At 39.5% G+C, this 15,785-nt stretch overlaps 1 protein-coding gene across 1 annotated transcript in view; it reads left to right on the top strand.

Moving 5' to 3' along the window:
- The first annotated feature begins 2,703 nt into the window (after window positions 1-2,703).
- The window catches only part of nup107 (nucleoporin 107), a 21,772-nt gene continuing 8,690 nt past the window's right edge, over window positions 2,704-15,785 (top strand). The window contains exons 1-18 of the mRNA XM_036149363.1: window positions 2,704-2,833; window positions 4,765-4,844; window positions 6,088-6,180; window positions 6,271-6,359; window positions 6,446-6,572; window positions 6,656-6,759; window positions 7,562-7,677; window positions 7,756-7,804; window positions 7,965-8,036; window positions 9,870-9,958; window positions 10,034-10,109; window positions 11,112-11,225; window positions 11,326-11,416; window positions 13,560-13,639; window positions 13,728-13,787; window positions 13,866-14,011; window positions 14,103-14,151; window positions 14,230-14,299. Of these exons, the coding sequence (XP_036005256.1) occupies window positions 2,826-2,833; window positions 4,765-4,844; window positions 6,088-6,180; window positions 6,271-6,359; window positions 6,446-6,572; window positions 6,656-6,759; window positions 7,562-7,677; window positions 7,756-7,804; window positions 7,965-8,036; window positions 9,870-9,958; window positions 10,034-10,109; window positions 11,112-11,225; window positions 11,326-11,416; window positions 13,560-13,639; window positions 13,728-13,787; window positions 13,866-14,011; window positions 14,103-14,151; window positions 14,230-14,299 (1,513 nt within the window). The 5' untranslated portion in view covers window positions 2,704-2,825. The remainder of the gene's footprint in view (window positions 2,834-4,764; window positions 4,845-6,087; window positions 6,181-6,270; window positions 6,360-6,445; window positions 6,573-6,655; window positions 6,760-7,561; window positions 7,678-7,755; window positions 7,805-7,964; window positions 8,037-9,869; window positions 9,959-10,033; window positions 10,110-11,111; window positions 11,226-11,325; window positions 11,417-13,559; window positions 13,640-13,727; window positions 13,788-13,865; window positions 14,012-14,102; window positions 14,152-14,229; window positions 14,300-15,785) is intronic.

The following is a 15,785-nucleotide window of genomic DNA, read 5'->3' as shown; positions in this document are numbered from 1 at the left end:
CAAGTATGTGTGTCCAGTTCTTAGTCTAGTAAAAATTACTCTTCGCTTCTGCTTCTTTTTCCATAATCTTTCCATATTACAGATTTTTGAACCTTATATAATCTTCTTCCTTTCTAATCTTTATCCCAAATTTTTTTGCCATATTTCTGTTTCTTTCTTTTTAATTATTGATTTACCTTCCCCTTTCCCAAATGAAATCTGATCTTTATTCTGCTTTCCTAAAGCTTTTTTAGCTAGCTTGTCTGCAGTTTCATTTCCTTTCACCCCTTCATGTGCCGGTGAAAAAAAAAAAAAAAAAAAAAAAAAACTCTCGGTTACAAGTACAGCTAAAGAAAATTAATAATATCGCATATCGTGAAATAAATATAAATATTGTGAAAATGTTTGGTGTTATGGAGATATATAATCATTTTTTGTGTTAATCATGTCTTCTTCTTAAAGCAGTAAAGAGTTAAGCAAGTTTTAAATAATATGGTTAAACTGTGCGGCTTGTAGTGAAAAGTAATAAATGCGTTCAACCGTCTCGTGGGATACCACCAACTACGTTCACACTGCGGGCCTTGATGCTTAATTCCGTTTTTTTTTGAGAAATCTGATTTTTTTTTGCGTGGTCGTTCAAATTTCCAAATATGTGCAACCTGTATGTGATCTCCTGTGTGAACTGAATTCATACAACCGCATGCGCAGTTGAGGATGCGATGATGTCACACGTAGCAAGCGTGCGCAGTGCTTGCAGTAGTAAACATGGATTATAATGCTGGTGTGAATTTTGCGATTTTTAATGGAGGTTTCTCTCCATTGACTGCTCTCCTCATTGTTGTCCTCCATGGGTGTCGTTTTTTTTCTTCCCGCTTCTGCATAGCAGGACGCAGAATAGTGGTGTTTGTCGAGTATCAGTGACGTACAGGTCGGAAAAATGCGACTTGGCCGTACAGACACAGGTCGCATTTGAAAAGATCAGATACATATCGGAATTAGGACCACATATGTGGCCTGGGTCGAATTTGAAAAAATCAGACTGTTATGAAAAGATCAGATCCAGGTCGCATATGGGCAAAAAAATCTTAATTGAGTCACTTCAGGCTGCAGTGTGAACGTAGCCTGAGAGTCACGTGAGGTTTTATGGGGTACCCTTCAAGATGGGTTACAGTTTGAAAGCTTTTTTATTATCCTTAATGTATTTCTTGGTAGAATCCTAGAAACACCTGGTCAATTAATTAAAAGTTAGTTCCTGAGTTGACACTGGAATGCAGATCTGTTTTGCTTGGGAGAATTTAAGTGTCATAGTGACTGAGTGTGTGGGTGGACCTTACCCTTCCAAAAACACTCCATGAGGGACGGGCCGGCCTATCAAAAAATGCGGCCCTGGGCGGTTTCGAATAGACACTAGTTTACAACCGGCATGGACGGGTGGACTCCGGGTTATACTACATGAGCATTATGATAACGCTTGTAAATGTGTGTCTCCCCTTGGAATTCCAATTGTAATAAATATATGTATATTCCAAGTGTTTTGTCTCTGATGATCGTTTTCTTCCTTTGCTGCCAAATCTGCGAACTGGGTGAGGCGGGCTGTAGTGAATGAAACAGGAAGAACTAGACTGGGCTATGCTGGAACTCAAAGGCTAGATACCGCTCATTACCAGGTAGTGGTGTTATACTCCAAAAGGTTGTTTGCTGGACCTCCAAAAGAAAATGAAGGAGAGAAGATAACTGAAGCTCTAACCAAATTCACCATCCTTGATGATCAGTCGTTTTCCGTGGTCAATGATGTTGTTATTTGTGATCTTTAAGTACCAGTTTATTAAGTACTCAGTATCAATACTTGGAATCGGCAAGTATCTAAACTGAAGTACTTCCACTTGTACTCGGTCTGGAAAAAACTGGTATCGGGACACTCCTATTTTTCACGACTCTCGAATCAGAGACAATTCCAGAAGCATCTTACCTTCTTTCGCTCGCTGGTACAAAGTCCTCTTTTTTAAAGATGAAAGTAAAGTTTGTATTTCATTTGGAAATCAATGTCCCAAAGTCTTCAATAAGAATGCAGAGGCCCAGGGCGGGACCCATTTTGCTTTCTGGGTTTCCTAAACACCTCAGAAGAACAGGCTGATGAAAAAAATGTCACACTGCATTGATGCCGTGATTCATGCAAAAGGAGCATCAGACAAGACTTAAATGCTTAGAAATTAACATTTTGTTTTAAATATTCTTATATTGATCGTATGTGATATTCTAGTTTTCTGAGACATATGCATATGCGATTAATTGTGCAGATCAAGTAAAATACAAAACAGAAAAAAAATCTAAAGAAACAGAGAGATTCTTTGGTGTAAAACATTTCATAGGAAGACATTAGAGGGAGATGGGAAGCCAGTTTGATTCATGTGAGTTTGATTACTGAGTTTGGGTACACTGGATTAAACACTGCATTGAGTACAGTGATGAGATAACAGAGCATGTTACACTGTCAAAGGAATGAGGAAAAGGGAAGGCTAAAGAGTCAAAACTTAAAGAAAAAAGTGAAACTAGATTCTAATTAGTTTAATTAGATAAAACTCAAGCAATAAAATCAATCAGGAAATATTTAATTATATAGTTTTTATGTTACACGATTTAACGCTCAAGCGGTTCACACTCCATACCAGCGGGTGGCGGTAATGATCCAGTTCCTTGTTCGCCGCCAACAAGCACCGAGAAGAAGAAGTGAGCCGGAGGCCAGAGGGGGCGCTAGAGCGCTTCGAGCTTTTTCAATCTGCGGGGAATGAGAAGAGAAGAAGGAGTCCTGCTAAACCTCGTGAAGCGGGAACTGACAGCTCTATAAAATGGACTGGTAAAAGATGCAGTTTAAAACCTTTCAAATGTTTTATTGATGTCTCCGTTGCTCCACGTTGAGCTTTTGTCCGTTTGCTTGTTGTGTGGTTTGACTCCGGCGGAGCTAACTATGCTAACTATGAATGGGGGATGCTAACAGGCTAGTTTTTGTTGTTGATATGTTTAATTTAAGTTGCTCACATTTGGAAATGGGACATAATTATCATTTTCACGAGTAAGAACACGAAGAAACGTAGACATAAACACAGTTTAGGATAAAAACTAAAACCAGTAGAGGCTTGCTGTTAGCAGACATAGAAGAGTAATTAGAAATTAACGCATTAGCTTCAAATCTGTCGTAAATATCTACAAAAAGTGAATAGAATGATCCCCTCCAGACGATTATTTAATATTAAATACGATTTGATATAGCTTTTTGTTTCACTGCGGTGCAGAAATAGATGTCGGGTACACTAATTTTCCAAAGGTTCAACATCCTTCTGATATGTTTTTTTAGTTTATGTCGAACGTGATTGGAAAATAAACTAATCAGAAAAATAAAATGTGGATAACCAACAGAGATTTTAGACTAGTCACAAAAAAGCTGCAGCTTAATGTTAAGAAAAAAGTTATTAAGTACTAGTACCTGAAAATAACAAACAGTCCTAAATGTCTCATTGTGTTGATGCAGCCATCGGGCGTTAGACTTGTGTTTAACCATTCGGCGTTTTCTATAATTTATATAAATTATGTTATCTATCTACATACATACACTCGAATGCATACACAGAAAAACATTGTACAGTACAGCAGATTAAAACGCATGGCCTATGAATAAATCAGGCACTTGTCTTTACGTCTTTTATTTAAAAAGGCTGATATCTGGACTATTATTCAGTTTCGCTTCACAGATGGAAACATAGAAAGTTTTCCTAGTTGCTTTATGTTTTCTTCTGAAATCGACGTTATTAATTATTCTTATGGCTCTTTTCTGTAGTTTCCGTAATGATTAAAGTGTTGTTTTATATACAGTATATCACCCCAGTGCTGCAACGCCCCATTTCACAAAGCGGGGTTGCAAGTGAAAATACAGCTGTTAATATTTTCTTTAAATAAAGTCCTCCACCCCTGTGGACACCTCACCCACATTTAAGTGATTTTATTTCAAGTTTTATCTTCTGCAGCTCCGTTTTTAGGTATTCCCTTATTATTACACACCTTTCTATGTTTTCTTGTAAACAGCTTGTACAGCTTAATATGTTAGGGTCACATTTCATGTCTTTACTTAAATGGCACCAACCCAATATGTATAGATATGTAATTAATTAATAAGTTTTATATTAATTATAAATTGTACACCTCCAGGAAAATCAGTGTCCAACTACTGTTTTAGACGAATGGGTGTTCTAGAGTCAATTCTTGGCAAAAGATGAGTTAATATATCAGTTATTTATGATAACTCACACCATCCCATCATTAACTGCAAATGTTGCAATTAACAGCAACATCCTATAGCCAATAAATGCGTTAAACATAACAGTAGTTTATAACTGGATCTAACTTGATTAAACTGTATTTTAAACAGAATTTTCTTTATATTTTATCGTGATGTGCTGCCGCGTCCTTTTTGTGTCTGTCGTGTTGCACCTGGACACAGACCCCCTTTTTTCCTGCTTTTTAATGAGCATAGGGTGAGAATGCAGCTTTAATCCTTCGTCAAATAACACTCGGTAATTGGCTGCTGCAAATCTTCTGCTTCAAAGAAATCAGAGGATTTCAAACACTTTAACTCCATCTTTATTACTGCAAGCAAACTAAATATATCTAGTCAGATTTCGCTCCTAAACGTATAAAATAGTCGAATAAATCAAAATCAATTAAAGGGAAAGGATGTAGTTTTGAGGTGAGTCATTGTGGCCGTCCCATCGTGTGTGTCGTGTCGTCCTGAAGGGCCCAGAGCGAGCTGCCCTCTCCGGTGGTCCGGGAGGACGAGGTGACGGTCGCCGCCCGCAGGAGGAAGAAGGTGGCCTGTATCCTTTAAGAAATATTCTGTTGGGGAGCTAACGTTACATTTTTAGCATCGCTGAATCCGATGGATTTAACCAGGAGCTTAAAATTAATTTATTATTTGAATGATGAACAATTGTCTAATTACAGGTTATTAAATCAACACAACTTACTTAAAATTAAGCATCTGCCATGTTAGAAGATGGCTGGAAGGTCATTAATTAAACTAAAGTGTTTAGCAGAGACTGACCGGGGATTTACTGCAGGTTTCCTTCTAATCTTCACCAGCAGATCTGAATTTAATTTATTTGTTCTGTTGAAGCTAAACCGTGTAGCGCGGCTCATCGATGGAGAAGTTGGTTTAGGGCAGGGGTGTCGAACATACGGCCCGCGGGCCGGATCCGGCCCGCCGAACAATTTAGTCCGGCCCTGTGGCTAAATGCATTATCATTATAAAAAAAAAAAAAAAATATTTTATTTATTTTTTTATTTTTTTCCAGTGTCCTGTCTGGCAATGTGGCAATAAGATGCCACAAAGAGCTCATCAGATTTGACTTTCACAAGTGGACAAGATAAAAGGAAGAGAATGATAAAACAATTATTGAAAAAAACATGTACTTTGTTTAATTGAAAATATGCAGTTCCTATATTGTCCACGAGGGGCGCTGTGTTTTAATTAGCAGATTAAGCTTCAGGTGGGGAAAAATTCAAATCATTTCTTAATTTTTATCTGTTTGATGTATTTTGTCATGCAGGACAGTGTTTTTAAGTTCCAAAAAATGTGAATAAATGTTTTTCAACATTGTACAATCACTGTGATCAGTTCTTATGCATAATGCACAAGTAAATGTTTAACTGAGTAAAAGTATTGTTTAAATTGTACATACTTAAAAACGCTGAGGTTATTCATAATATATTGTGTAAAAGTGAAATTAACTTAATATAAAAATCAACAAGTCCACATTTATTAGTTCTATTTAATCTTGCAATGAGTTTACTCGTGTGGCCCTCTTGAGATCAGATTAAGCTGAATGCGGCCCCTAAACCAAAATGAGTTTGACACCCCTGGTTTAGAAGACGTGGATCCACAGATCGGGACACGTGGAGCTGGATTTGTGGTTTTTCCCCAGCCTTTTTTGTCTGAAATAAACTAATCATCAAAAGTCTGAGTAGTTATAGATACAAATTCAAAGGTTGAAGTCTGGGTCAGAACCATCTGCTGATCTACAACATCAGGACCGTTAGCCTCCTGACTCTCTGCCTCAGTCCCGTCGCCCGGCGGCAGCCCCGTCGTCCCCTCGCTGACGCCGGCCCGCTCCCTGCAGAGGAACACCCCCGCCTCTCTGTTCAGACAGGCCGGTAAGGCTCAGCTTTAAACCGGATCGTTTTACCGCCTGCTTCGTATTTGACTCTCTCCCAAACTTCGGTCTCCGTCTTTCTGTCTCCAAGTCACTCCCAGAGTCTCCGGGGTCTCCTCCATTTTGGTTCCCGGAGGTCGGACGCCTCGCTACGCTTCCAGAACTGGCCTCAGCAGCGCGGTGAGAGACGAGCGCAGTCGGCGCCGAACGCCGTCCGTGATTTTGTCCGCCGTCTTTCGCTAAAGATAAATCTGACCCGTGTGCAGAACTTGGAGGACAGCGACTGGACCAACACCTCCCCCGTCTTCGAGCTGGACAACAGCAGCTTCTTCAGAGACGACGAGGCCAACCTGAGCTCGGCGCTGCTGAAGGAGGACGACCCGGGAGAGGCGGGTAGGTGAAACCCAAACGCCCGTCGGAGGTTTTGTCCGATCCGCTGCCGCGTTGGTAACACGCGGCCTCTCTGACGCGCTCAGCGGCCGCCAGTCTCTTCCCAGAATTCCTGGCCGCCTTTCTGAAGCACTCTTCTTCCGCTGTGTTCGAGCTGCTGGAGGATTACCAGAACATCTGCCAGGAGAAGGTAGCCGGGCCTGAAACGGACCTTTTCGCACAATTATGATTAGAAAGTTCACTTCAGGTTAAAAAATGGTTCCACTGTTACAGGTAATCCACTCAGGAAGCTTATAAAAGCCATATTTTTAGTTCTGCTGTCAGATCTGCCAAGTTCTGGTTCTAAAAGCAACAGATTGATGTTTGAGTAAAAAAAAAAAAGACGTTTTTTCTACTTTGAATTAGGGCTGGGCGATATGGATTAAAAAATAAATCTCTGATTTTATCATACCAAATCCGATTAATCGATTTTTTTCCTCCTTTTTGTTTCATAAAAGAAATTAAAGAAATTATTTTAAAACCTTGCTTTTACGTCAAGCATTTCATCAGGGAGTTGACCTGAATTCAAAGTGCGACTAAAAACAAGCTGTGAAACATGCTTGTAAAACAAGATGGCAGCCGTGCCATTATAAACAATGAAAATATAACAAAACATTTGCTGCTAGTGGTAGTACACATTGAGCTAAAAACAGGCTTCACTGCACTTGTGAACTTCAAACTAAGTAAAAAAAAAAAAGTAAATAAGTAAATGAAGTACCTCGTATTATGGTAAAAAAAAGTTTCTACTTAACAATATTTTGACAATACATTTGCCTAAACATATATTCAGCATCACATGCTGTTCTCTTCATGGAAACCCAATGAGTGTATTGGCAAAATAAAATCCAGATTTTCCAAAAATGAAATCTTAAAGAATTGTAAATTCGAATTAATCGATTAAATCGATTTATCGCCCAGCCCTACTTTGAATGTCATTGCTGATTATATTCAAGGTGGAAGTGCTGCAGGCGGTGGTGCTGAGAGCGGGTCAGAACAGTAAGACCGCCGGGGTGCGCTGGCTGCTGCAGCAGGAGAACTGCACCTGGAGGCTCGTCGCTTCCCTCTACAGGTATCCCAACCTCTGACTGCGCGTACGCCTGTCCCGTTGCCGTCTTCTTCTTCTGTTAAATGACGTCTGTGTCCGCAGAGATCGGGTCCAGTTGGCGCTGGAAGACGACATGATGATAGACATGGCCGTGAGTGGAGCTTTTTTAGACTAGATTTGCAGAATGTCCGACAAAGAAACGCTCAAAGGCGGTTTTGTTTAGTCGCAGTCAGGCATGAGCAGCAAGCATGCCAGAGAAGTCCAAATCAGACTATTTGTGTGCCGCCCTGAGGTTGTGTTTGTGTCGGCAGGTTCCCAGCGAAAGCGAGAAGGTTGTTGTGGAGCAGCTTTTCCAGCGAGACGCCGTCATACGACAGGGCCAGGTAACCTTCAGACACAAAGCTTGGACCGTTCCAACAATAAATAATTTAGCAGGGCAGTCAAAAGTAGCAAATCGCCGTCTATAGCAGCTCCTGCCGCCGCCTACTTTTCCTCGACTATACATCCCAAAAATCACCTTAGCATATGTCTCCACTGAGAGCAACATTAACGAGTGATTGGGTTCCTTGTTCCAACCGAGATGCTACGTTTTATTGCCGAAAAGTGCAATAAAACTGTGAGAGCCGACGTGAGTTTTGAAACTGCAAAGCTTTTTAAGCGGAAGATCAATCATGCATCTACACAGCTCAGCGTTCACAGACCAGTGTGATGCATTCACCAGCGTCAGAAAGCTATGGTGCATTCAGGAGCATGGGACATTTCAAACTTACAAGGAAAGAGGCATAAAACGGAATAGAACTTAACTCATACAGTAATGTATTTATTAGGGCTGAACAATTAATCGCATTTTCAATATAATCGCGATTTAAAAACGCAATTTTCAAATTGCAGAGGTCTGCAATTTTTGGCTATGTAACAATTAGGGAATCAGACGCGTCCATTAGGTGTTGGTAAAATGTTTAAAGTGGGTTTGGCTCCACATGGAAGGGAAGACAGTTGCAGCAGTGAGATAATCTAATTTTATTACTTGTTTTAGAGTTTGTATAATCATACAAAGCATTAAGTTCAGGTCAATCAGTTTAATACATAGACTTGCTTGTTGGTTGGACTTTGCACTTTATGTTCAACAAGGATTGATGTCCAATTAAATTAAAAGCTGTTCTCTTGAACAATATTCCGATCAAAAGAAATATTAAAAGTTCTTGTTTTAAATAGTCCTTGTTTACAAACATCTTTATTTAGACGCCATTTTTGTTGCTTGTAGTTAATGCGGAGAAAAGTCAAAATTGCAATTTTGATTGAAATATATCGTAGGCAGAACGCAGTCATTACTGCTCCGAGTTTAGATGCTCCGGGTCTTTTAGCAACTAATCTACATGGTGAGGAAACAAATTGATTTGTTGTTTGTATATACTTTAAAACAAATGATAAATTAAACTGGAAAAAAAATCGCATTAAATCGCAATATTAAGAAAAAAAATCACAATTAGATTATTTATCAAAATCGTTCAGCCCTAGTATATATCCAGAAACTGTGGGCTTTCTTACAATACTGAATGCTCTATAATTGTATTTCTGATATTTTTTGATTATGCACATCTGTTAGCTTTTTATTCTGAAAAATTTATAATATTACAAATAATATAATATTACAGCAGCAAATTATCAAAGTTTTTCAGGGGATGCATTTTGTGTTCGTCTCTAGAATCCTCGCCAATGATATATTGTGTGTGTGATGAATGCAAGTGAAATTAAACTGAGATAAGAGATTTTGAAAGAGCAATATGACTGAAATAAATTCAACATATAAATTTAATTTCAAATTCCAACCCTGTATTTTTATCATAAAAATTCGACTTGGTTCGTGAAGAAATGTTACGATCGTTTTTAGAACAGAACTGTGAATAATAATAATAAGATTAATAGACTTCACCTAATCTGATCTGTTTTATGTGGTGCTAGTAATTGAAATTAAACAAATTTTATGCAAATTGTGATTACCTTACCTTGTTAAAACATGATGATAACATGTGAAAAAAAATGTTTTAAGAATAATAATAAAAAAAAATACAAAGAAGAATTGATCATTCACTGGACGTCCCTTATGGAGCCCGATTGAAGCCAGCGGCTCGTTGGCGTCCACAAAAAGCTGCAACCTGCTGGATTCAGCATCAGAGTCCCTCCTCCAGATAAATAAAGTTTTTTTTTTCTCACAGCTGGTGGTTGATTGGCTGGAGAGCATCGCCAAGGACCAGATTGGGAATTTTTCTGATAACATTGAATACTACGCCAAAAACGTGTGCTGGTGAGTTTTCTTTTTGTCCCTCGGTGGGAAATTCACCTCAGCGTGATTTAAAAAAAAACACTTTGTGTGGTTTAGGGAGAACACGCTGCATGCTCTGAAGACGAGACGCAAGAGCACCTCCGACTTCTACATCCCTCTGGTCACGGAGCTGGTGAGGCTCATTTCTGCAGGGAAATAACGTCCTCTTCCTCCACGATTGACAAAAAAAACAATCAAACCCAGTGTTGTATAAAGTACTGAAATCTCAGAGTCAAGTAAAAGTATAGGTACCTCTCCAATATATGACTTTGGTAAAAGTCCAAGTCACTGACTGAAATGTTACTTGAGTAAAAGTCTTAAAGTATCTGAAATGTCTTGTACTTAAGTATGAAAATTGCTGTAAAAATAGATGTACTCAAGTAATGTAATAAAAAGTATAAGTAAAAAGTAAAACAAAGCAAATGCAGTTTGAATGACATTTTTTCGATTTTGGTAAACTTTGAAAGTCAAATTCACTTGAAATAATATAAACAGCCAATACAGGAGAAATTTAGACCAAATTTAGACAGAAAATACAACATTTTTGTAAGCTTTCAGTTTTCCTTCTTCAAGTAAGGTCAGTACTATGCACTTTAAAATTGTACACAACCAAGTGCAGGCAAAATTTAGACCAGGGGGTGTATTCTAAGAACATGGTTAATTGATAAACCAGGTCCAGTTAACCTACAGGAAGTGGTAAACCTGCTAATAGATACACCTGCAGGTTATCATTTAGTCAGTTAGTTAGTAAAATTAGGACTATCTGCTATTAGATGCTTTACCTATACCACAAGGTTAATTTAACCTGATTTACCACTGAACCAGCTTCATATCCTGTTAGTGGTGATGAACAAGACCAGGCAAGCCCCCACTTTGTCGCAGTCAATCAGTAGGTGGGGTCAAAACAATTGCGTGCTTGAGTCTCTCTCTCTCTTTTTGTAACGAGTAACTAAACCAAACATTGAAAATGTATTGGAGTAAAAGTATGCAATTAAGTTCAGAAATATCAAAAAATGTTATACTTGAGAAAAGTATAAAGTACTCCAAAATATACTTAAGTACAGTAGTGAAGTATTTTTACTTCATTACTATACAACACTGATCAAACCTGGAATGGTTGCGTTCTTCTGCTCAGGACCCAGACGCTCCGCTACGGCAGCAGCGCCCCCTGGCGGATCTGGACAGAGAAGACGACGCGCGGCTGCTGAAGAACCTGTTCACCCTGATCCGAGCGGGAATGACGGATGAGGTGGAGGAACATTAATGAGGACAAACCAGAGAGCCTTGCATGCAGTTTGCGGCTCAGCTGTTGTTGCATTGCTATAAATGTGTATGTTGGTCGTTTTTAGGCTCAGAGGCTGTGTAAACGCTGCGGTCAGGCATGGAGAGCTGCAACTCTGGAGGGCTGGAAACTCTACCATGATCCCAACATGAGCTCTGGTAACTGCTGTCCTCTGTTGATATTTTTATTTGTGTTATATTAGCATTTTTTGAATCACATTTACTTAAACAGAACAGTTTTCTTTAGACAAAAATAACCTATAAATGTGCTAATAACGATCAAAGGCAACAAGTTAAAAGTCGGGCAGAACAAAATTGTCCGGCTTTTTTGTTTTAGGTTTTAAATTTTGCGCTGGCAGATGATTCAAAAATACGTGAAATTACAGATCGTTATTAAATTTTTTGTAACACATGATAAATATGCGTCAGTGAACAACCAATGGATGTTTCTTTTTGTTGTGGGGTGTCATCATGTGACATTTGTTTGATGCAACTAATATGATATTAATATCGTGCAATAAATATCAGCCCAGATTTTCATATCAGTGCATCCCTGAAACTTTTCCCAACATGTTTAAAACTCATTATTTAATTTTTTGTAAAGGGGGAAAAATCACTATGTGAAAAGACAATATTTTTCTATAAGGCAACAGTGCGCCTTATATATATATATATATATATATATATATATATATATATATATATATATATATATATATATATATATATATATATATATATATATATATATGGAGGGGCTGAGTGATATTACACAACTGGGAAGAATATTTAGTGCGCCCTATGGTCCGAAAAATACGGAATTTCAGATTTAAATAGAAAGTCTACCCGTCGAGTTGAACTCGACACCTTGTGTCCATCAGGACCTTTCTTTGTTGTTTCTTCCATCTGTCAGCGATCAAAATCCCGGAGAAATGACAAAATATCTATGTGCGTACTCGCCTGTGCGAGCGATTCTTGTGAGATTCTGAGTTTTATTGTGCATTTCCTATTTTGTGTCAAACATCACAATCCCTAGAGTTGGGAATTGAAAAGATTTTCACGATTCCGATTCCCTTATCGATTCTGTGAAACGATTTGATTCTTTTTCGATTCCAATTTGGGGAAAAAAGGAGAACAAACTGTTTGATGATGAGCATCAACTTTGTTTCCTTAACTATCACACAACCTTACAAACTAACAAGGTCAAGATGTCCACAGCAAATGTGCAACTGGAGTAACATTTATATTTGTTTAAATAAAAAAAGGAAAATAAGAACAAACTTAAATACAGTAGATGAGTTGCTTAGAATACAAGAAAATGTATGTTTGTTGTGACAGTTGCTTATTAATCTCTCTTTAGATAACCTCAGTCATCTAAATCTAACAGAGAAGCCATCCGTTTAATGTAAAAGCATTACTGTACAATTTTGGGAAATAAACTCATCTCCCTGCGGAACAACTTCGTATCATGTTTCGTTACATCCACTGCAATAGCTAGAATCATGTAAGAATTCCAGCTACCAGTAGTTCTAATTAAACATGCTACCAATGAAGGGCTGGATTAACGAGAAAGGCACACTCCCTTAATAACCCCAAAGGGAGGTAGGAAATTGGTTTATTTCCAGAAATGGCATATGATTTACTAGGAACCAGCCAGTGATGTAAAACTAGCTACTTACCACCAGAGTTGCTTTCCATGCTGGTCATAACTTTAGCTTCTGTCCGGTAAGAATCAAAAACACGGCATTCGTTAAAATGTATGCCATGTTGTGTGCGCAGGTGTTTCTGCCTGTTGGATCTATTTTCTCCCGCGGATGTATATGCCATTTTGCAATGATTGCAAAGCGCCTCGTTGCCATCGTTCTCTTCCTTAAAATGAAACCAAACTTTCAACCGCTTCCCCCGATGGGGCGGCATTTTTTTTGTTTTGCTTTAAAGCCTGGTCACGTCGTGCTTACTGAACGCCGTGTGCGTAACTTGCGTATAAAACGTCGTGCTAACGTTGTGCTGCTAAGAGCCGCGGCACGACGGAATCGAAAAGAGAATCGTTTAGGGAGCTGCCAAACGGTGCCATGGAATTGGAAAACACGGAACCGCTTCTGAACGGGAACCGGTTTTCGATTCCCATCCCTAACAATCGCCTCAACGTTTTCTGCTGACCTTGCAGTTTACAGAACAGGGACAGATGTTGGTCCCAGTCTCTGGTTTCTGTTGAGCTCTGAGCTGCTTTTAAAGGCAAAAATAAATCACAATTTGCTTCTTATTCAGCCAGAATTCATATTATTTATATCTTTGTCTGCAGGAAGCTCAGAGCTGCAGCCTGTTGAAGGAAACCCCAACAGAGGGATCTGGAAGGCCTGCTGCTGGAGGATGGCTGAGGAGGTCTGCTCACACTCACCTCACCGTGGGATTAAAATACGAAGCCGGCATGGAATATAAACTCTGATCTTTTTTGTTTTGTTTGTTTCAGGACCAGCTAAACAGATACGAGAGGGCGATCTACGCCAGCCTGAGCGGCAACATCAAACCGGTGATTTATCCGCCTTCTAGCCCACAGCAGGAGCTCTCTGCAGGCGCGGTGGCTTACGGTTGTCCGTGTGTGTTTCAGCTCCTGGCTGTGTGCGAGTCGTGGGAGGACTGCGTGTGGGCGTACTTCAGAGTCATGGTGGACTCGCTGGTTGAGAAGGAGCTCGTGTCGTCAGGCATGGCCCACCAGGAGCTGGAGACACTGCCGCGGGAATATCTGGAGGCCAAGTATGACACAAATGAGCTGAAGGGGGTTTAGCGGATGGAGGCGAAGCCGGCGGCGTGTCTCTGATTGCTCTGTGGTCTTCTCTCGTCTCAGCTGGACCATGGAGAAAGTGTTTGAGGAGCTTCAGGCGTCAGAATCAAAGGTGAACCTCGGGACTGCGAGGGTCGGGTCACGTGACCGGGCTGGCTGTAAAATCGCTGTTTCTGTGTGTTTGGGACAGAGGGTGCTGGACGAGACTAAAGAACATTATCACGTCATCCAGAAGTTTGTGATTCTCGGCGACATGGACGGTAAAAATCTCCCTCGTTTTTCAGATTCCTGTACGGTGGCTGAGAGGGCTCAGCAGGCTCCTCCGTGTTCTCAGTTCTGCACTCAGTCCAGGGCTCCGTTCTTCGTACGTCACTAACTCAGTTAGCAGGATTTCATTGTTGACGATTTAGCATGATCTTGGATCGTTTGGTTCTTCGAAAGACATCCTGCACTTGTTGTCATAGCAACAAGTGCGCCAGCTTAAACCTGCTCCAGAGCAGGCTTATTTCATGTAAACAAGATTAGATCACGGCTGTATAAGCGGAGGAGATAGGGAAGTCTGTGCAGCCATGTCCATTTTTACGACGGCAACCTGTTGTGGAAGGTGCTAGAATAATTTGCAGAGTTTTTCGAATTAATTGGGTATTGTGCAATAGACAGGATCCTTTAGAGCAGCGCGACAGTTTAATTGTAGAGAGATTTTTCTTGGTGGCTGTTATAAACAGACAAACACATAATTTAACAGTGGCTTTTAAAGAGGAAAAAGTGGTGTTAGAGCCATAAATCTAAAATATTTAAGTTATTTGTATGATAGTTTGCTTTTTATTTTTATCATATTCAGTAAGAAGATTTGTTCGGGCCATTTTATTGTGAAGTTTAGTTTACTTTGAAAGGCTTGCTTCCTGTCGAGCCGTATATTGTATTAGAAAAAACTATGGATGGATTATCTAGGCACGGAGCAAAACAGTTTTATATGTAAACTGTGGATGACTTGGAAAAGGAAAATTTTCGTTTTTTAGGGATAAAGATTTTTTTTTTGTTAAAATTCCCAGTTTGCACGTGTCCTTTACTTCCAGTGTCTAAGGAATGACACTGAAATTTGGATCTGTTGACATAACAAGTGGCTTTTTAAAATAAAGTATAATAATTAAAGGCTACCATTTTGTAGAATATTCTTTTATTTCACTTTTTTCCCCATGTTCTAGTGGGTCCTGTGGAGGCTCTGATATAAAAGAACAAAGTAAATATGAAATTATTAAAATGCAAAAATTCATACAGTAGAAAGTGATAGAAACATCTACCATGGACAGTATTTACACATTTAATTTGTCTGCTGCTTTTTGCCAGCCCTCTCTCCTGGCTTTAATAGATTTTGAGGTGTTACCGGTCGTTTTAATTAATGACTAAAATTCAGCATAACCTTCTAAGCTCTTGTTCTGCTTGGGAGAAAAACTGTGGGCGTTCTTTGCTGAACAGCCAATAGCAGCGCTGCTGATCATTGTTTCTACTATCGATACATTTCCCCTTTTAAACAAACGCATGAACGGGCAGTTGTCTCAGATAACTCAATCCAGCCATACTAATCGTAAACAACAGGTGTGTTGGAAGAACCCAGTTAGCCGGATCATGATTAGCCGGATGAAATCATCTTGGATGTGTCATTTGATCTTGGATGTTTTAAGCAACGTACGAAGAACGGACCCCAGGACTTCACAACCAAGTCTTCAATACAAATATCTACAGCAC

The sequence above is a fragment of the Fundulus heteroclitus genome, chromosome 17 (genome assembly GCF_011125445.2).
Source record: "Fundulus heteroclitus isolate FHET01 chromosome 17, MU-UCD_Fhet_4.1, whole genome shotgun sequence".
NCBI lineage: Eukaryota > Metazoa > Chordata > Actinopteri > Cyprinodontiformes > Fundulidae > Fundulus > Fundulus heteroclitus.
This window is presented reverse-complemented; position numbering and strand designations above follow the sequence as displayed.